Source organism: Sciurus carolinensis, chromosome 3, assembly GCF_902686445.1.
Source record: "Sciurus carolinensis chromosome 3, mSciCar1.2, whole genome shotgun sequence".
In the NCBI taxonomy this organism is placed as follows: Eukaryota; Metazoa; Chordata; class Mammalia; order Rodentia; family Sciuridae; genus Sciurus; species Sciurus carolinensis.
In genome coordinates this window covers 35,965,368-35,987,626 of record NC_062215.1, presented here as the reverse complement: position 1 = coordinate 35,987,626, position 22,259 = coordinate 35,965,368, and the positions used below count along the sequence as shown (strand labels likewise).

Here is a 22,259-nt window from a genome sequence, read left to right as displayed (position 1 = left end):
TCTGAGTTTATCCTTCATGAGGTTCAATGAGATTTTTTTAATGTGTAGGTTGATGTCTTTTATCAATTTGGGAAGTTTTCATTTGTTATTTCTTCAAATATTCTGCCCCTTTCTCTTTCCTCTCCCTGTGAGATTCTTTTGTTGACACTGTGATAGTGAAGTTTCTGTCCTATATTCAACATTTGTGACCACTTCTGAGACAGTTTTTATCAACTATTTTTGCTCTCTACATAAGGGACATACTTTCCTGTTTCATTCCATGTCTCATGATTTTCTTTTGTTGAAAACTGGACTCATTTGATAATATGTTACCAACTTTGAATTCTAATCCCCCTGGTATGTTCTGTTGACTTTCTGGATCAATAATCCATGGAAATACATATATAAACACCCACTTGATCTTCATGCCTCAGCCTTCAACATATGCCTCTACATCCTGCCCCAAATGAATTTCTTTAAGTAAAAATGGAGGTAAAAGCAAAGAAAACTCAAAATATCCACAAATAAAAATGAACTAATTTGGAACCGATGATTTTATTTTTTGGTACTGGGGACTGAACCAGGGGTGCTTTACCACTAAGCCACATCTCCAGTTCTTTTTATTTATTTTCAAGATTGGGTCTAAGTTGCTTAAGGCCTCACTAAATTGCTGAGGCTGGCCTTGAACTTGTGATCCTCCTGCCACAGCCTCCTGAGTTGCTGGAATTACAGGTGTATGCCATTGCACCCCAAAGGAACCGCCCACGAATTTCAAATTCAGATTTATTGGAAAATGAAATAAAGAATATAAAAGTAGTACATTAGTGTTTTTAAAAAAAGGGGTCCAAATTTGATTTTCTCATGTCTAGGTAATTTTGGGTTAAGTCCCTCAACTTCTCTGAATCTTTTACAAAAGATTATAAAATCTCTTTTACAAGATGAGTTGACACTAATTTCATGCAGTTACCCTGATAACTCGATAATGAAAACACAAGTATTTGACAATGAATACATTTCTATAAAATGTGTATATTATTATTTTTTAAAAATAGGAATGTTATAAATAGTTGCAAAATCAACCAAAAAAATACACAGACTGCATAGCATTCTTTCTTTCTATGATGTCATACTGGCTTCAGAGTATATTACCATAGTATGAAATTAGATTGTAGTATCATAATGGAAAAAGAGCCATTGTAGCTACATAAAAGCCTTTAAGTATCACCTTACAAGATCTCATGTACATGTTAATATAAACATTTTATTTTTTTGATAACTAAAAATTAGATAAAAATCAAAACTACCTTGTCAAGAACATCTGAAAACTGAATCATCTGTCTATGAAAATTAAATAGACTTTGCTTAAACTTTAGGAAATAAGCATTTTAAAACCCCACTTAAAAACCTAGAAAATACACTTATTATATCAATTAATCTCAACCTTAGCACTGCCTATTTAAATGTTGAATATATTCTTGTTCTCAGGTATTCCAAGCAACTCAACTTCAATAAATTGCCATCTATAGAAATCCCAAACCAGAACAAACTACTGAAACATTTGTATGCATAATACTTTTAGGAAAAGGTGAACTGAAAAAGTACATACTGAAAATTTACTCTAAAAGCAAAGTTTAGTAGAGACATCATTCTATTTCTGAAACTTTTTATAAAAACAGGTAGTACAATGGTAATATCAGAAAACAATGAAAGATACCCAAAGGTATTAAAAACGGAACCATAGCAAGAAATTGTGCAGTATATTTTAAATAACCCAGATATTTCACCATAAGTAATTTGTCTCAAGTAAATCCTTTGGTAAAGGCATATAGACTTTACTAATCATAATATTTATATATGTAAATAATATGCATATAAATTTTATAAAATTATATTAAAGAAAGCTTTTACAAATGTGTCATCAAAACAGGAAATAAAACAGTACTCCAGACTATTTTAATCTTTGTGAAAATTTTACAAATATCATTGTGGACATACATGCATGTAGCTATGTGAATATAAAAAAACATCAACACCAGTTATCTATAAATACAGAGGTTAGATATACTTTTTGCTTAACTATTTTCTTCATTTTCCCACATGAATTGTTTTTGTACCCAAGAAAATTGACTACTTTTCATAAAATTTTTTTAAATTTAAAAATATTTGGTATTCAATTCAATTTTAATGTAGAAAAAATTTTTTTTTCTTTTCCAATGCTTGGGATTGAATCTGGATCCTCATATATGCTAGGCAAGCATTCTATCACTAAGCTACAACCCCAGCCACAGTGACATTTTAATGTTAACAGAATTTGATTACTACAAATTTACCTAATAATTTGTCCTTCTTCTTCTGGAGTTGCTGGTCGTAATCCCAGAACTATGTGACAAACCTACAGAGAAAAATGGTAAATAAAACTTCAATGGTGCAAACAACTAGGCTGTGTAATATTTCACATTTTCTGCATGAGCTCCTCTTTCTAAGTGGGAATCTGAATTAGCCATAGTTTTTAATTATGAGTTATCGATGATTCAAGATTAAATTTTAACCTTAGTTGTGGTATTTTTAAAACTTTTTTGTTTTGTTTTTTTAAGATGGAGATTAACTTCCAAATCTCTAAGAGGGGAGGGAATGGAAGGGAAGAAACAAAAAGCAAAGGCAAGAAGAAAGGAAAGCGGAAATAGAAAAGGAAATAGGGCTGGGGTTGTGGCTCAGTGGTAGAGCACTTGCCTAGCATATGTGAGGCACTGAGTTTGATTCTCAAAACCACATATAAATAAATCAATAAAATAAAGGTCCATCAACATCTAAAAAATTAAAAAAAAAAAAAGAAAAGAAAAGAAAAAAAGAACAAATAAGTACTTCTCAGAATGTTTTCTTAATAGTTCCTCCCCATGCTGGGGACTGAACTCAGGGCCTCACTCATAATAGGCTCATGCCACAATTTATCTATCCAACTACTACTTGATATGTACTTGATATGTACGTAGGTCATTTTCTGTATTAGGTTGTAACACAGGGCATATGAGAACATATCATATAAGAATATATGTCGGGCTGGGGATATAGTTCAGTTGGTAGAGTGCCTGTCTTGCAAGCACAAGGCCCTGGGTTCAATCCCCAACACCGCAAAAAAAAAAAAAAAATAATAATAATAATAATAATATATGTCTTTTGGTGGTCAGTGAAAAATGGCAGTTATACAGGAGTATATGTGATTTTCTGGGTCACAGGGTATGCATATGCCCCAAAATTCATCAATATTGTCAAACAATTTCCAAAGTAATTATAACAATTTATATTCCCATTAGTACTGTGTGAGATTACACTTACTTGTTACTCAACAATAATTCATATCACTAACAAACCAGCCATTCTGGTGGATATCTAATAGAATTACAAGCATGGTTTTATATTTCCACAGGAACTAAAAAGGTTATCCCCTTTTCATAAATATATCAGATATTTTGATATTCTCTTTTGTACTTATGAACAGTACCTGTTTTGAGTTTTTTGTTTTTGCACATTTTTTATGATAGGATTCTGTATTTTTCTGATTTTTGTTCTTTGTATGCCCTATATTGTTAAATGGATATAGGTATCTCCTTACATTCTGTGCTTATCTTTTCATTCTCTATCTTTTCATTATCTTAATAGTATCTCCCTCTCTTTTTAAATGGCCATCTCCTAATAAAAACAAACAAACAAACAAAAAAACCAAGTTAATCGGGGCTGGGGTTGTGGCTCAGTGGTAGAGCACTTGCCTAGCACATATAAGACACCGGGTTCGATCCTCAGCACCACATTAAAAAAATAAACAAATAAAATAAAGGTATTGTGTCCATCTATAATTTAAAAATATATTTTAAAAAAGTTAATCATTTTACTGAAGTACAACTTAACAATCTTTTCCTTTATGTTTAGTACTTTTATGTACCTTTGATACCTCAAAAATTTTGACATGTTTCAGTGGGCATTCATGCTCTTACCATCTTCCAGTGGTGTATAGGATAATATAGTTCTGTCTTTTCATAATATATGGTTATGTAGCCTACATGTGATAATGCTAGCTATTATAGAATGGAAAAGATATAGAACTACTGGTACTACTACCATCTATACCTATTATTTACCTTAAACATACCTGGAAGAGGAGATTCAAAAACTCATTGGCAAGAACATTTTTCACACTCCAGATCTGATAGTCTTCCAGAGTAAGATGGCCCATCTGAAAAAGATATCCAAAAAGATCTCATTAAGAATATCTTTATTTTTTATAGTATCTGAGTAAAGATGGTTTATTAAACTTATACCGGTCATGTTTCTAAAGTCAAAACAGTAATTTAAGAGCAGATGCTATGTGTTCATCTGAAAAGCAGGCCAGCTAGTATAAATTTACAAACAACAAAACTTATACAAATTCTTTTTGTATAAGTACTTATCATGGATAATCTTTCTCCAATAAGACTTGGAAAGTAACTTTAGATATTTCTGCTTCAAGACCTATGAGGGCTGGGGAGATAGCTCATTCGGTAGAGTGCATGCCTTGTAAGCACAAGACCCTGGGTTCAATCTCCAACACCCAAAAAAAGAAAAAAAAAAAAACAATATATGTATAGAATGAATATCTACATTACAGTTCTCCAAAATATAAGTGAACATATTACTTTCCTAAGTAAGACAAAGTGACAATTTTGACATGTTAAGGTATACTAAAAATTACATAAACCTAGAGAAGCCAATATTTTTTCCTTACCAGCCAAAGTGTAATCAAATGTATGTTATGTAATATGTCCAACAAATGCCTAAAATCCTAAATGAATAATGCATTTAGCTTTTGCTATTTAGTGATATTGATATATTTTCTTTTCATTATATATTATCATGATACATAAGATTTTAAAGTACCTTTATAATTATAGATTTTCATGATAGAACTTCTATTTAGATATGTTAACAATCTAAATATTAGCCAAAAGACCCCCACAATTTCTTCCTCTCCATTTTCCTAACTTTCCCACAATGGCAAGGGTAAATTAGTGTAAGTTCATTCTTGAATATTTGCCTAAGTGCAATTTGTTACAAAATTTTATGATTTGTGGTAATGCAAATGTTATGGCTTAATTAGGCAAGCCTGTGGATATAAATACTTAGTGAATCTCACACACACAATACTACTTCCCATTTTCTTTAAAAAAAAAAAAAAATTAGAGAGCTAAATCCAAATAGATGTTCTAGTAACATTTACCCCGTATGTCTGTCTGTTTATCGACAGGGTCTTGCTAAGTTGTTGAAACTGGGCTTGAATTTGCAATCCTTCTGCCTCAGCTTCCTGAGGATTACAGGTATACCTGGCTTACCCCTCACTTTCTTTTATAACTCAAATATACTGATGGCAGTCAATTAACAAAGAAAAGAGACTCACACATTTTTCAAAGAGCTTCTATTCAAAAAATGAGAAGCAGTGAGAAGGGGCAGGCAAATCATGAGATTATACCTAACAGTGAATTATAGGATCTTTCTTCTCTTGATCACTTTTTAAAATTGTTCTATTTACTCTTATTAAAGAGGAAATGCTGTAAAGAGTTTATTTTTCAAATACAGTACAAGAAATTGAAACCATAGGATCTGTTAATACACAATGTAATACATAAGAAAAAGGATCTTTAACTTAAGAGGTCAATGTACTATTGTTCATACTACAAAGCTATTAAAACCCTCAATTCCTTCCATAACCATTCATCTTAAGTATTTCTCTTACCTTTGAAAATGATTTTTTAACTATAGCAATATGGTTTTAAAAGATAAAGGAATAAGTCACAGTATACTCAGAACATTATTCAGAGGCTGAAAATCCTAAAATCCATCTCTATATAGTTTTGCACCTAGCATATGAAAAACACTTAATATGAATGTGAAATTCAGAAAAAAATTCTAGGTTGAACAACAGTGTTAAATGGAAAAAAAAACGTGGTTAGAGAACAGATTATACGGTATTATGCAATTCTTTAAAATATAATACATTGGGGCTGGATATATGCTCAGTGGTAGAGTGCTTGCTTATCAGCATGCATGAGGTCCAGAGTTCAATCCCCACAAAGAAGCAAACAAACAAACAAAATACCCAAACACAGAATATAAACTTATCCTATAAATATACAGGGGTCAGAATATTATATCTCCCCTCCACTCACTGAAAATAATTAAAATTCTAATGCTCTCTTAAAAAAATGGGATCTGCAGGCTCCACCTCATTTCATACCTCAATCATAGGTGGCAAAAAAGGAGCATGTGCTGTATAACTTAATGGATTCTAAGATGTAGATATGTTCTGGTAAATATCAACTCATTCAGATTTTACACCAAACAATCAAGGACCAAAATTCCAGGACAGAAAAATGAGAAATGCCAACAGAGAAAAACTATGTTGAAGAGAAGCTACATTTCAAAATGCTACTTTCTATCCTTAAAGTAATAATTAATTGTTAATGATTCTGTAATCACAAAATTAACCAGTATAAACTCATTTTAACTTTATAGCAGTTAGCATTTGGAACAGAGAAATGGACAAAGAAACCATAGTAAATGATTTTGAAAACATAATAATTTTTATCAATTTTGTCTTGTCACTTGAAAAATCCAAGACTTTAATATAAGAACAAAATAAGGCAGTTCTAAAATTACAAATGTAATTTGATAGGTGTAATAAATTACAAGTTATAAGAACTTTCTATACTGATCAAAAACAAAATACAAAAAAGGGTTCTTTTGCCAAGTTTTTAGGATAATCTTACTCTTTTATTTAACCAAAACTATACAAATATTTAAGGAACACAATTACAAATATTTTTTAAAAATTTGCCTGGTGAAAGTACACAAATATGAAAGGTGTATTAATCTTTTATACTGTTGGTGGGACTTAAATTTAGCACAACCTCTATGGAAATCAGTATGGAGGCTCTTCAAAAGACTGGAAACTGGTCAGATGTGGTGGCACAAGCCTGTAATCCCAGCAACTTGGGAGACTGAAGCAGGAGAATCCCAAGTTTGAGGCCAGACTCAGCAAGAGACCTCTTGTTAAAATCAGAAATTTAAAAAAAAAAAGAACTGGGAATATAGCTCAATAGTACAGCACCCTGGGTTCAATTCGCAGTACTGGAGGGGGGAAAAAAAAAGAAAGAAAGAAAGAAAAGATTTGAGTGGAGCCAAATGTGCAGTTCAATCCCATTTGAACATCAAGAACATATTTAAATAGAGGATATTTACTGATAAGCTGTATCACCAATGTATTTGCTTGAGGAAAAACTTAGAAACCTTGCTTAGCAGTCTCCTAACTTCAGTCAGTAAACCAACAAAAAAATTGAGGGAAAATAAAATTTATTTACAACTCTAGTTTTTAAGCAAAATGCTGTATACTTTCTTAATGAATATTATTAATGAAATGTCAGTACGTAAATGGGCTTTTGACCATCACTGTTCACATGATAAATCTACATAGTAATATCTAGTATTCCTGTTCATGATGTTTCTTTCCTTCTGGACATTATCAATACATCTTTCTCCTTTTCTTCACATTTCTTTATTGGTACCTTAATAGTTAAATAAAATAGTGGGATTTGTTGTTATGTATTTGTACATGTACACAGTATAGCAATATAATTTGGTCAATTTTGTTCCCTAGTACCTACCTTTTCCCTGCCCTCCTTTCTCAACCTGTGGTCCCTTTCCTTTATTTTATCGTTCTCCCTTTTGTTTTCCTAAGATTCCCCACACCACCATTGATCCCCCGAGTCCCCTTTTTCTCTCTAGCTTCCATATGTGAGAGAAAACATATGACTCTTGACTTTCTGAGTTTGGCTTATTTTGCTTAGCATAATGATGAACTCCTAAGCTGCATACCCAATGCTCTTCATGATGCGATTACAATGTAAGTCTATAGCTTTCAACATATACATCTATTGTTCCATTCAGGTCAGGCAATTTGCAGTTCCAAGACCATATGGGTTGTTTCACACAATAATGTCTTCTGACCTACAGCTTGCTCCCTCCTTTAGGAGTCACCTTCTAGCCTACTGCTTCTGTTAACCACAATTTAACTAACTATTCTAATGCTGTATTTCAGCAGAAACCACTCTGAATTTCACAGTTTAGTTTACATGGTCCCTTTTCTATGCTTCTATAATATATTGAGCAGATGTCTAACACAGAACTGATCACAATTACTATAACTGATGTTTATCTTTACCTCCAGACCACAAACTCGCCAAGAGCAAAATTTAGACCTTGAGCAACTACAGAAGCTCAATAACTAAATTTTGGATTAATAAATAATTTAGATAAAATGAAGAAGAGTAAGTAATTAGAAAAATACCCTGGGGATGTGGCTCAATGGTAGAGTGCTTGCCTAGCATGCATGAGGCCCTGAGTTCAATCCCTAGTACTGCCTCCATCCAAAAAATAAAAATTAAAAAAACACACACACACACACACACATACACACACACACACACACCATCTAGTCACCAGTGAATAAGGTTAATAGGTTTGGGTGAAAAAAATCCAAATTCTATCCTAAACTGTTACCATTGCATTATTATGGTTACATGAAGACTGAGTAGCTAGATAAATCTTGTTACAGCACAGTCTCAAGTAGAAACTCCATCTTATATAAAAATAGACAGTAATAATACACATATATATATTTTTAAAAAATTTTTTTTAGTTGTAGTTGGACACCATACCTTTATTTATTTTTATGTGATGCTGAGGATTGAACCCAGTGCCTCACATGTGCTAGGCAAGTGCTCTACCACTGAGCTATAATCCCAGCTCCAATACCTATAGATTTATAAAACACTCGGAAAAAAAGATGTTATAAATGCATTTTTATTAAAATATTTCTAATAAAGCTGTTCCAGGTTTCTGTTTTTATATACATCAAACATAAATGGATATCTTAATTTTTTAGAGAGATAAAAGAAGGGGGAAGACTGTCTAAATTGTCATATAAAGCTCAAGTTCTGAAAAACTCATTTCTACTATTTGTTTCAAGTAAGAATCAGTTAGTAAGGCTATGGTTATTCCTTATGGAATGGTGATTACAGAAATAAAAAACCCCAATATTATTCATTTTTTAAAAAAATCTTTATTTAATAACACCATTGTGACCTACATTCTACCAATCTCCTACTTGATACATGTCAATTTGTGAGTACAAAGATTCATAAAATTAACTCAAATGCGTCTCATGTTAAGTAGATTATTTTCAATTTCAGAGGGGTGCAGATACATCATAGTAAGACAAACTGTAGGAGTAAACTTGTTATGACATAAAAAATCTTACCAAACCAAATAATTCAAGGATTTACTTTTATAAAAATACATGTATTCTGATTACTACTAAAGGACTCAAGAAAAGGCCCTTACACAATGATAGAAAAAAAACAATTTTTTAAAAAAGAATATATGCTCCATCCAAATTTAAGATAAACATCTCCATCATCTTGGACATCCTTACAGTTCCTGCAGTTAGTTCATCCATCCCCAAAATCACCATTCCAACTTCTATCACTTTTAGTTTTGTTTCTGATCTTAATATAAGTGGGATTATACAGTACATAACGTATGGTGTTTGGCTTCTTTTGTTAAACATCATGTTAGCCAAATCATAACTTATTAAAATGGAAGAAATAAAGATGATACAACTATAGTAGTCAAGATGTGTCTACTTAATTCTTATGTTAGACATTCTAGAGTTGTTTAAAGATGGAATGGACTAATTTAGAGATAATGTGGAGGTATTTTAACTACAGATCCAGATAAATACTTGATAGGGATGATGCAGAAGGATTAACTGAATAAGTAAACAAGCTACACATCTCCATTTAGAGTACATAGTATTTTATAAAAAGATATTAGTCATAGCTAGACTTACCTTTGTGGTGTCATGTGCATTCAATATGCCTTCTACAATATCAGAGAGATCCATACGTAATTCCTTTAAAAACAGCAACCCAAAAGAGTAATTAGAAAAGAGTAAGTGGATATAATTCTCATTTTATTATTCAGTAAAGCATTCTGTATGTTTCTCAAGTATTTTAAAAAATACTAATATAATATTTTAAGACAATTTTCTTATTTTTTCATTCTTGCTTTATATAATAAGTTCAGTTCATTACATTTTTCTAAACCAAACTCTCTTCCCAATTTTAAATCTTTAGCTATGCATATTTTGAGCAGCATAATAGAGCAACTAAAAAAGCATTAGCAAATTCTGTTCTCTTTCTCAAATCATTCAGTCCATTTTTCTATTGGAAGTTTATAAGCAATAAGATCAAAACTTACAGGAATATCATCAGTTCGGTTGTCCTTCCAGACCTCTAAAAGTGCAACTACCATGTCTCTCAGTTCAACCCTGGAGAGAACTCCATCACGGTCAACATCAAATACCTTGAAACAAACTAATGACAAGAAACTCTTAGAGACGAAAATTATTTTCATATTAAGAAGTATTTACCTTTTATTAGAAGCTACAATTATATAATTAATTTTTCAAATGAGTATATTCTGGAAAAGTTTTCATCAACAGCAGACTATATACATTACATTGTTTGGAACTTGCAGGACTTCCTGCACAGACTCCGTCAATCTATTTCAAAATTATTACCCAGGCCGGGGAGACCTCTCTTTCAGCCAAATTTAGACTTAACTTACTTATAAACTGGAATGATAAATATTATAATACCTTACAGATTTTGAGGAGATAATAATATAAATCCTTAGGTTATTTTCTTTCTTTTCTTTTTGGCAATGCTGGGGACTGAAACCAGGGCATTAAGCATGTTATACAAGTAATCTACCACTGGCTATGTTCCATTTCTATCATTCAAAATTGATTATTAAAAAGGATGGGACCAGGCATGGTGGTGCATGCCTCTAATCCCTGCAACTCCAGAGGCAGAGGAAGGAGGACAGCAAGTTTGACACCAGTCTGGGGAACTTATCAAGACCCTGCCTCAAAAAGGGTAGGCAGGGGCTGAGGCTGTAGCCAGTGGTAGAGTGCTTGCCTAACTCCTGTGAGGCACTGGGTTTGATCCTCAGCACCACATAATTAAATAAATTTAAAAAAACAACAAATAAAAATGCACAGGCAGGGGCTAGGGATATAGTTCAGTGGTAAACCACTCCAGGATTCAATACCTAGTACCATAAAAAGAAAAAAAAGAACTGTATTGCACAGTTGTTTCATAGATGCTTAAAAGATCTCAACTACACTGAGAATCAGGAACACAACAAGCTGGTGTAATGATAACTTGCTTTCACTTTATCTCCCCCAATGTAACTAATCTACATCAAATTTTTGTCAAGAACAGTTTTAACTCTTCAAAGAAGTTCAAATGCAATACACTAAGAAATAGAAAACCAGCCCTTCACTAATTAACTTCAAATGAATTACTCTAGTTGGTTAATTTCCATTGAATCATCAGCAAAATAGGAATTTTAAAACTTTATAAAACTTTCAAAGGTAATAATTAACCTCACATGAGAAGCAGATTTCAGTCTCCTTATTTAACATTAAATTTTAATTAAAAACAATTTATCATAAGGCCAGTTTGGAATAATGGTCTATCAACAGGGAATAAAAAAGAAATTTGAATTTTTAAGATTAAAAAATTACCTATTTCATAAATCCCTATAATAAATATGGTATTAAATTAATTGAGTGCATCATAAGTGCACTACTGAAGATAAACATATCAAGTAAAACACCCCAAAATCGGCAAATTTGTGAAATTTGTAAAACTCTATTTTAGAAAGAAATAACAATCCTAGCAAAAATTGAAATTCCAATGAAATATGAATTGTTGCATTTTCTCAAATATGGTTAATATTTAATAATATAATGTATTTATGCTTATAAATTATGTGATAACATTTTAGCTATGTTTAAAAGACCATTTTAGTACTTAATAAAACTATATTCTGATCATAACTTTCATTTTTCAAATAAATTATTAATGTATGCAAGTGACATAAAATGAGTTATTCTTCAAATTATGCAAGACACAAAATTCTCAATATAAACTAACAAAAAATATTTCCTGAATGCGTAAAATTTTCATTTATCATGAATTACAAATTCTTCAGGAAAATGAATCCATTATTAACAGCAATTATCTCTTACTACTCCCTAGTAAAAGAGACAATTGCTTCCTTCCACTGACCTTAGTAAAACTCCAAAGTGAGATTAATATTTGATGAACCTGACAGTTAAGGAAACTCAAGCCTGAATGTAAGCATAATCTTACTTGGAGAAAAGCTGATTTTCTCCCTACACAGTTTGCAGTTTTTCTGATACTATTTATTATACTTACATTTTGTCTTTCAGCTAGGGGTCCCCTGCAACAGGCTGATAACCCACAGGATATCTCCTTAAAGTCTATGTGATTGTCACGATTTTCATCAAAAGCGTTAAATAAACCTAAAAAATGAAAAAAAGACACCATAAATCACAGCAAACAAACTTTATAATGTTCATACTGGCATGTTTATGAAAGGAGGAATGACTTACCCATGAATTGACTAAAATTAAAAAATGAAAAAAGTTTATCATCAGCTCAATGAATCAGGAATTATTTCTTTTTCTCTTGGTACAATTATAACTGAAACTTATGATCCTGGCAGAAAACATATTATAATCCTTTTTGTTTGGTTATATCTTTCTGTACCTCTCTTTTATCAATTCTAACAAATTAAAAATGTCTACAATATATTTTTTAATGTTGGCAAATAAAAATAAGAACCAACACAGATCAGAAATTATAACAATTTTCCTTATAAAAGTTTAACTGTTCAGTATGTGAATATTTAGACATACCATCATATCTTTAACAAACTCCCATAAAGCTCTACACAGCACCTTCTTTGTACCACTTAATCTTTTAAATATGAATGTTTTAAATTTCAGAAATGAAAAGAGATTTATAATTTGATTTTATGTTTTTAATTTTTTTGTAGAAATAGAAATGGAATAATTTTTTCAAATTAAATTATATATTCTAAAAAGGTAACAATACAATTGACTACTGGCTCCCCTAAATGAGTACTTCTGAAGTATCTAAAGTATCTGAAAGAGATCATATATTTCAAGAAACTAATTCAGTATCCTCCATTTGAAGATTAGAAAACTGAAATTCAGTGGGAGATAAGTGATTTACCAACTTTAAAATCATCAAAACCAGGTGGGGGGTGTAGTTCAGTGGCAGAGTATACATGCCTAGCATGTGCATAGCTCTGGGTTCAATACCCAACAATGCAAAAACAAAACACAAAACCAAACAACTAACGAGAAACAAAAACAAAAACAAAAACTTCAAACCAGAAGCAGAACCCAAATTTTCAAATTCCAATTGTGATTTTTATGATGTCACTCACAATGGCTCTTTGTATTCTTTTTTTTTTTTCTTTTAAAAGTCACAGCAGTAAGTTTAGAGCTACAATGAACCCGAGAGATGTTCTAGTCTAGTAGTTTCTGTTTTTTGATGATACAGGAGACTGAACCTGAAGCATATGCTAAAGAAGCACTCTACTGAGCTACATCCTAGCATTAATTTAGTAGTTTTTCTTTCTTTCTTTCTTTTTTTTTTTTTAAACTCTGGAGGCGTTGGGGGATACAGCAGTGAAATCTTATCTGAAAGAAAAAAAGTGGAGGCACCCTAGAGAGCAGCCACCATAACTCACAATTTCATACTACTGACTTGGTCAAACTCACTTAATACATGAGCGCATTCAGGTGTAGACAGCATTTTAAACTGATCACATAAGGCAAAACAGGTAGAAAATAAAGCTCAAAACTACTAGACTATACTATCTGCAAGAAACTTCAAAAACTGGGTTCAGGCATATTTATTTACCAATGAACATCTGTATAAAACAGAATAATTCCTACCTTCACTTAGAGATGGACGAATAGGTGGAGAAACCAATGGGCCAAAGGTCTCTAAATCAAATCGTCCAGTCCGAGATTGAGCCTTCAGCAACCAATAGCGTTTCTCAAGATCAATGATGTCTGATTCCTCCACTGAATCAAATTGAACAAGATTATAAAACATCAGAATGCTCTACTTGGCAATTAGTTCATCCTGACTGTACACCTTTTAACTTTCCAATTCAATTACTAAAAAATAATTGTAATCAAAACAAAATAATATAACAAATTCATTATACCTAAAACGATAGGAGGGGGTTGGGGTTGTGGCTCAGTGGTAAAGAACTCGCCTAGCACAAGTGAAGCACTGGGTTCAATCCTCAGCACCACATAAAAATAAATAAATAAAATAAAGGTATTGTGCCCATCTACACCTAAAAAGTATTTAAAACATTAAAAATAATAATAAAATAATAGCAGGACTGGGATGTAGCTCAGTGGTACAGCATTTGACTATCACATGCAAACCTTTGGCTCAATCCCAGTACCACAACAAAACAAAATCAAGTCAATAAAAAGTATTAGGAAAATTAAATCATCATGATAAGTAGTTTCCCATTCAGTATGCTGCTTAAATTCAACACGACATGGAAAATATTACACAACTGAGCCATTTTTTGGGACATTCTCATACATTTATCTGTTTTCATTTTAACTTTCCACCTCTACCTTAGATTTAAAGTTTCAACATATATCTTTTCTCCTGGTGAAGCTATAAACATCCTAACAGCAAGACCCATGTCTAATTCATCCTGTCAATATGCTAACTGATTTACATATTCAATACTTGTTGAAAAAGGGATAATATACATAGTAAACGATAACATAAGTAACAAAGTCAGTAAATGACAGGAGGTGGAAGAGGATTCACAATATGCTAGGTAATAGTGAAATCATGAAAGCATGAACATGAAAATCTATCTCTCTTCACTTGTCAAAAGACATGTTAAAAATTCAGACAAGCCTGACTAGGGTTACAACTGACGTGTTTTTCCCTTTTCAAAGAATTAAAGTAAAATTTAAAAAAAACATGTAAGATATTTACTGTCAACTAAACATGGCAATGAAAGTGATCCTATTAAAATGTAAATGTGGGAAATGTTCCTTTATGGCCAGATTTGCCCTCCTGACATAAACTAAAGAAAATGTACAAAAAATATAACCACTATTTCTAGAAATTAGAAAATAAAGGACTATACGCCCTCAGATAAAGGAAACTCAAGTGAGAGTTTCTACTACCCTGGTTTTCTATCTGTGGTCACTTTCTTGACATTAGCAAGGGATGAGGAAACCAAAGTAGATTTCAGTATAGTTCAGTTGAGAATATTTAGGGAGTTTGAGACAACTGACACTTGGAGGGCTTAAGTACTAGTGAGGAAAGAGTTATGTACACAAACAACTCAGAAAATCTGCACAGGTGTGTTGTTGAATTTTGGCAGAATACTATTCTGAATATGAACAGAGTGAAACTCATTGAGGTTGGGCTAGAACAAATACTGAGAAATTATAAGCTGAAAAATTCCTAGAGCTCATAGAGGCCTAGGAGACACCACATAACATTATAATATCTAGTACTGAAAGAAAACATAAAAAAAGTAGGAAAATGTGACTCAAACCCAGGATAAAAATTAGTCAACAGAAAAAGTCCAAGAAATAACAGATGATGGAATTAGCAGACAGGGCTTCAAATTATCTATTAGAAATACCTCAAGAATTAAAGAAAAGCATGCATATATTGAAGAAAAAAAAACTATTTTTTTTAGTGTCAACTGGAACTACTAAAGATGAAAAATACAATATTTTAAATTTTTAACAATTTCACTGGAGAACTTACCAGCAGATTAGAAACTATAGAAAGGAGAGACCAGTGAACTTGAACAATGGTCAATACAAACTATGCAAACAGAAGCATAAAGATAAAAAGGCTAAAAACATTATTAGAACCTTAGTGACTAATAAGTCAATATCGAACATATGTACAACTGGGATCCCAGAAAGGGGCCGGCAGAAAATATTTGAAGTAATAAAAGCTGAAAATCTTCTAAATTTGATAAAACATGATGAGCACGGGGGCACATGCCTATAATCCCAATGACTCAAGAAGCTAAGGCAGGAATATTGCAAGTTCAAGGCCAGCCTAGGCAACAAAGCAGGACCCTGTCTTAAAATTAAAAAAGGACTGGGGATGTAGTAGAGTGCCCCTGGATTCAATCCCTAGCATCAATCACAAAATCAATTTGGTAAAAACAGATCTTCCATATCTAACTATACCAAGGGAAGTCATAATAAAATTGCTGATAAGAAGAAATATTGGGGCTAGGGATGTAGCTCAGTGGTAGAGTAATTAATTGCCTTATACTGGCCCTGGGCTTGACCTTCAGTACAGCAGAAGGGAAGGGAGGGAATGATGGGGTGAGAGAAATCTTAAGCACAAGACGGGGGAAAATATATTACATGTTTTAAACTGAAGAAAAAATTTCTCTTTATAAATAAGGGAGTCACAAAAGGGAGGCAGCTCTGAAAGGAAAAAAAAAAAAAAAAACCCTGAAATTATATATACCCATGAAAGTATTCTTCAAAACAAAGGCAACACAAAGACATTTTTGGACAAATGAAGCCAAGGATTCATCAACGACAGAAATGCACCATAAAGAGTATTAAAGGACATTTTTTTCAGGAAGAAGAAAATGACCTCAGATGGAAACTGGTATCTATACAAAGAATAAAGAAAACAAAAAATGTCCTGTCTCTTACTTTCACAGAGATGAAAGTTTCTCCTCATCATTTATATTACCATATTTTGGATAGGAATTTGTAGCTTTAAAATCAGTTTGCCTCTGGTGTAAATGATTTGAAAGCGAGTGCAGATTTCTACTAAGGAGATTCCTGAAACTGTTTTTGAAGCTATGATACTACTCTCATAGCCTGAGGGCTGCACACCTATTTATGAAAATAAAGCTTTATTAGAACATAGCCACACATCTATTTACATATCGCTTAAGGCTGCTAATGTGTTGCAATGCAGAAATGAGTAAATGCAACAGAGTCCAAAGATCCACAAAACTTGAAATATTTACTATCTGCCTCTTTAAAAAAACACTGGTAATCCCTGTATTACACTTTGAAATTGCAGACTTCAAGACTTTAAGAGTGTGAAAAACCACAAAACAAGAATACTTCAGAACTTGGAGACACGAGACTGAAAGACTTTGAAGATCTGAGACTTCAAAATTAGGCCCTGCCGGAAATTTCAAGATTGAGAGATCTGGCTCTTTCATAAAGACATTATTTCCCACATACTTCCAACCCTAGGCAGCATCCTCCATAACCAATATCTCCCACCACAGTATTATATTTGTTACAACTAATAAACCTACACTCGCATTTTTCACTTGAAGTTCATAATTTACCTGAGAGTTCACTCTTGGTATTGCTCATTCAATAAGTTTGGACAAACCTACTGTAGTATCAAAGAGAATAATTTCACTTCCCTAAGAATCTTCTGTTTTCTCCTATTCACCCCTCCCTCCCCAATAACCCCTGGGCAACAATGATCCTGTCATAAGAATTCTTTTCTCTTTTCAGCCTGCCTCCAGTCTCCACAAAATTTCCACATAAGAGAATTACTGGGTGGAGAGGATTATCTTTGCATTTGAAGTTTTTTTCAGATTCAAAGCAGACAGGGGTTTCTCAAAAACAATTGGTTGGTTTCTCCTCATCCCAGCCAAGACTATCCATTGGCAGTAACTTGACTGCCAGTCTTACCCCAAATCTCAGCATCTGGCCTCAGACTAAAAGTATAATACATCTTTGATCATCTAGGAATGGTTCACCCCTCTGGAATTCAGTTTGGCGTTGATTCTTAATATTTTCTTGCATCTACATATCTTTAATGGCTTTAAAGAAGAGTATGATTATTTGGTTTTTCTAGTTATTTTATATTATTACAGTGGAAGTAAAGATCTTTCTTCTACTTCCTCAAATGAAGCAGAACATCCCTCCCTCCAATTATTACTTAACATGATTCTAGAAATTGTCACCAATGCAATAAAACATAAAAGTATTAAAAGTATTAAGTATAATATTGGAAAACAAGAAGCAAGGTTATTTGCATGTATATAGAATACATATTAAAAACTCAAGATAATTCATTTACAAATTACAATTGAGTTCAAAATCTGCTGGTACACAAACATACAAAAATCACTTTTTCCTATATAATATCAATAATGTAAGAAACAAAAGTAAAAAAGTATATCAACAATAGCAACCCTCCAAATAAATACATATCCAAAATGAAACATGAGATTTTTAGAAGGAAAACTTTACAAACATTAAAATCTAAATAAATTGCCAAGAATGGTGGTGCATGCCTATAATCCCAACTACTTGGGAGGCTGAGGCAGAGGGATCATAAATCTGAGGCCAGCATAGGCAACTTAGTGAGACACCCCCCCGCCCCCGCTCCACCAAATCAAAATTAAAAATAAAAAGGGTTGGAGATGTAGCTCAGTAGTGATGGAACACCCTTAATTCCATCCCCAGTCCTGCAGCAGGGAGATCTGAATAAATGAAGAGATATGCCATCAAATAATCTAAATAAGGCCTTGAGAGAAGCATACCATGGCCCTAAATACAGCAGTTATAGAAGATGGCACTGAGTAGAAGGACTATACACAAGAGCAAAGATCTGAGGGAGGCAAAGGGACAAAGCATGGAATAAAAACATTTTAGGTAGAAGGAACAAGCATAGAGGCCTCAAAGAAAGATCATAACTGGCAAGTTTAAGGAAAAGAAAGAAGATCAGAGTGGCTGAAGAAGAGTTAGTGAGGCAGAGAAAAATAATAGAGACGTAGGAGAAGATAATGTCAGAGATTTACAAGGGTCAGATTATATAAGCTCTTGTAAGGACTTCAGCCTGATGGGCAGCAGAATAGAAGCAGGAAGATCAGTTATTCCTCTCTAATAAGGAGTTAAAATCATCCATACATGCAATTAGAAGGCATTTAAAACAAAACAGATTAACAAGACAGACAATTCAGAAAAACATGCAAAAGTAGTTTACTTTCATTACTAATAAAAAACTATTTCAAAAGAAAAATACAAACAGAATCATGCTAATTCTCTGATTCAAAACTTTTCAATAATTTTCCCTAAGGTATCTGCATGGCTTACCTCCACAACTTTCAGTCTTTCTTCACATGTCGAATTCTCAGAAATCCAAACTCTACTCCATTCACTCATATTCCTTGATCCCTCCCTGCTTTGCTTTTCTCCTTAATACTTATAACATCTGATAAAATTTACTTTTTATCTGTTTGTTTGTTCAACTGCTATTTCTCCCAACTAGAACACATGCTCCTCAAGAGTAAGTGTTTTGTTCATAGTTATATCCTGACATTTAAAATAATAACTGGGCACAGTTTGAGCATCAATAAATATGTTTAATGAATAAGTAAGAATTACTTGTTGAGTTCCTATTTCATATAAATATATATTTTCTGCAATAGCAGAAAACGAAAAAGGTCTTGACAATATGTACCTCAGGTTAAGTACACTAACTCCATTTCTATAAAGTTCTTAACTTGGTTACCCCAAAAGAATCTTCTTAATGAGGGGCTGGGGAGATAGCTCAGTTGGTAGAGTGCTTGCCTTGCAAGCACAAGGCCCTGGGTTTGATCCCCAGCACCCCCCCCAAAAAAAAAAAAAACTTCTTAATGATTCATAAAATCTATGAAAATGGATTATTCCAAAAGTGATAATAAAGTTATCCTACAGTTTTGGAATTCACAGGGAATTAATTACCTACTAACTAATAAAAGCAATTATAAATGTAAATAAAGAAGTGACAAAGTTTAAAGATAACATTTTAAGAAGTAACAAGAATTGGAAATCAACCTTCATTAGATTTATTATTTGAATTATTTTAACCTTAGAGAGGAGCAACAAAATTAGTACCTGTTATTTTATTAGCATCTAGTAAATCCACTAAACCAAACATCTTTTTCTATGCTAAAGACCAAGGTTTCTCAATCCTGCAGTAATTAAGCTTTCCAAATTTTTTTTAACTTATAATTGTTTTATGAATTTACTTTAATTATAATTTTTTATTATTGAATATCTAGAAAATGTACAAAAAATTAGTATCACAACTAATGTTACCATCCTAAAACTACCATTACCCATTATAATTTTGATTTTTGCCAGTCTGCTTAAAATTTGTTGCTACTAATACTAGCTTAGTTTTTCATTTGCATCTCTAGCCCTTTTATTTTTGAGATAGGGTCTCGCCAAACTGCTTAGGACCTTGCTAAATTGCTGAGGATGGTCTTGAACTTGCACTCCTCCTGCCTCAGTCCCCTGAGTAGTAGGGATTATAGGCATGCACCACTACACCCGGTTTAACTCAGTTTTAAATAATCAATAGGATAAATTCATTTAAAAACTTTTGGGGGGGGGCACTGGGGATTGAACCCAGGGGAACTTAACCACTGAGCCACATCCCTAGCTTTTTTTATATTTTATTTTGAGACAGGGTCTTTCTAAATTGTTTATGGCCTTACAAAGTTGCTGAGGCTGGCTTTGAATTTACAGACCTCCTGTCTCAGCCTCCCAAGCCACTGGGATATAGGTGTGCACCACTGTACCCAACTCATTTTTAAAATTTTGAAGTAAGATCATCAGAAAAAAAATTCATACAGAAATATATACTATGTCATGTAGTCTTTTTTAAACCAAATAACTAACATTACATTATAAATTCCTGATGAGACAACATTTTGAAAGGTACTATTACTTTGGAATGGAAATTTTAAAATATGTCAAAGCTACTATTTTAGAAATTTGCTTTCATTTTTTAAAGCTGAAGTATCTACTTCAAATATCCATATAAATGGGTATATTTAAAAGCATTTAAAATTTTAGCAATATGGATAATACCATAGGAGCCTGATATATAAAAAGAGATAGCATTATATTCCTATATTCCTAAGCAAGATGACTGTCCACTAAATTTATGATGGAGATGAGAACAAGAAAGAAAAAAAAGAAATTTCTTCCTTTTCTCCAGAGAAACATTAGTTCTCAAGTTCTAAACTTCCTTCCAAGTACAATGGCATATAAAAAATCTGATCTTGAAATAAAAGACAGAAGATACAACAGAAATCATGTTCATATTTTTATACTACTCAAAGTACTGAGCATAAGAGGTGTTCAATAAATACTTCTGATTAATTGGTTTTTACATACTATAGTAAGCCAAATAGGGAAAAATTATATTAACTGTGTGGGTTTTTGGTTTTTTGTTAGTTTGGGGTTTTGTTTTCAAATCCAAAACTATATTTATCAGTCTCCTTAAAAAACACAATTTCTTTGCCGAAATATAAATATGGAAAGACAAATATATTTAGAAGAAAAAATGATCAGATGGTCATGGTCACCAATTAAAAACATGCTTCACTGCTGACTTTAAGCTTATATGATCTATTCATTTTCTGGATACAGATTGCAAATTCCTTAATTAAACATTTGCAAAAAGCAAACTAAAGTAAATTATATGCAATACATTATTATTATTACCAAACATTTTACAATAATTGGTAGCTGAATTGCTGGCAAGAAATAACCAACGTTATTTCACTTAAAGAAATTAGAGGCAGTAACTTCAATAGCTACTCTTTTCTATTTGCAATTTGCAAATCAATACCAAAACTTATACTCTTGTGGCGAAATAAGAATAAATTTAACACCAACAGATATAATTTTTCTAGGTCATGGCAGCAGCAAACCATATAATCAGACATTCAAAATTTTTCTTGGTCTGTACTTTGGACCACAGAAATCAACTCTCAACTCAGGAAAGGTTCCAGCAGCAGAAATAACACCAGAAAGGAATTCTCATCAAAAAAGTCAGGCACAATAGCCTAGTGATTTCTTATGGTAACACAGTTCTGTAATAGTTTTGAGGAAACAACCTGCTCTTAGAAAGAATAACCTCCTGAAATCTACTTAAAATGACTCTAAGCCTAGCCTTACATCATCACTAACAGATACGAAGATAATCAAGGAAAGAAACAGATTTGCTTGGCAGTTTATTGTTTAAGAATCACTGAAATGATTTTTTCCCTATTGAAAGAAGGTTACAACATTATAAAATGAGGAAGGAAACATAATAATATATACATTTTCAATTAAGATAATTGATAAAACAGAGGCAATATAAATGTCTTGAGTAAAATATGAAGAAAGTATATTCAAAATGAATTACTTTGCCTGAAAATTCACCAAAATATGA

The 22,259-nt window shown here is 32.4% G+C and overlaps 1 protein-coding gene across 3 annotated transcripts in view; it reads right to left on the bottom strand.

Moving 5' to 3' along the window:
- Positions 1-22,259, bottom strand: part of Usp32 (ubiquitin specific peptidase 32) — a 192,882-nt gene that overhangs the window by 74,428 nt on the left and 96,195 nt on the right. For 2 of the 3 annotated variants that reach the window (XM_047544720.1, XM_047544722.1), the window contains exons 1-5: positions 12,354-12,460; positions 10,324-10,439; positions 9,914-9,976; positions 4,124-4,207; positions 2,310-2,371 (exon numbers count right to left, since the gene is read on the bottom strand). In XM_047544720.1, the coding sequence (XP_047400676.1) occupies positions 2,310-2,371; positions 4,124-4,207; positions 9,914-9,976; positions 10,324-10,377 (263 nt within the window). In that variant the 5' untranslated portion in view covers positions 10,378-10,439; positions 12,354-12,460. Of the gene's footprint in view, positions 1-2,309; positions 2,372-4,123; positions 4,208-9,913; positions 9,977-10,323; positions 10,440-11,384; positions 11,386-12,353; positions 12,461-13,927; positions 14,060-22,259 lie in introns of those variants that run through there. The other variant, XM_047544723.1, reaches the window with a different exon arrangement.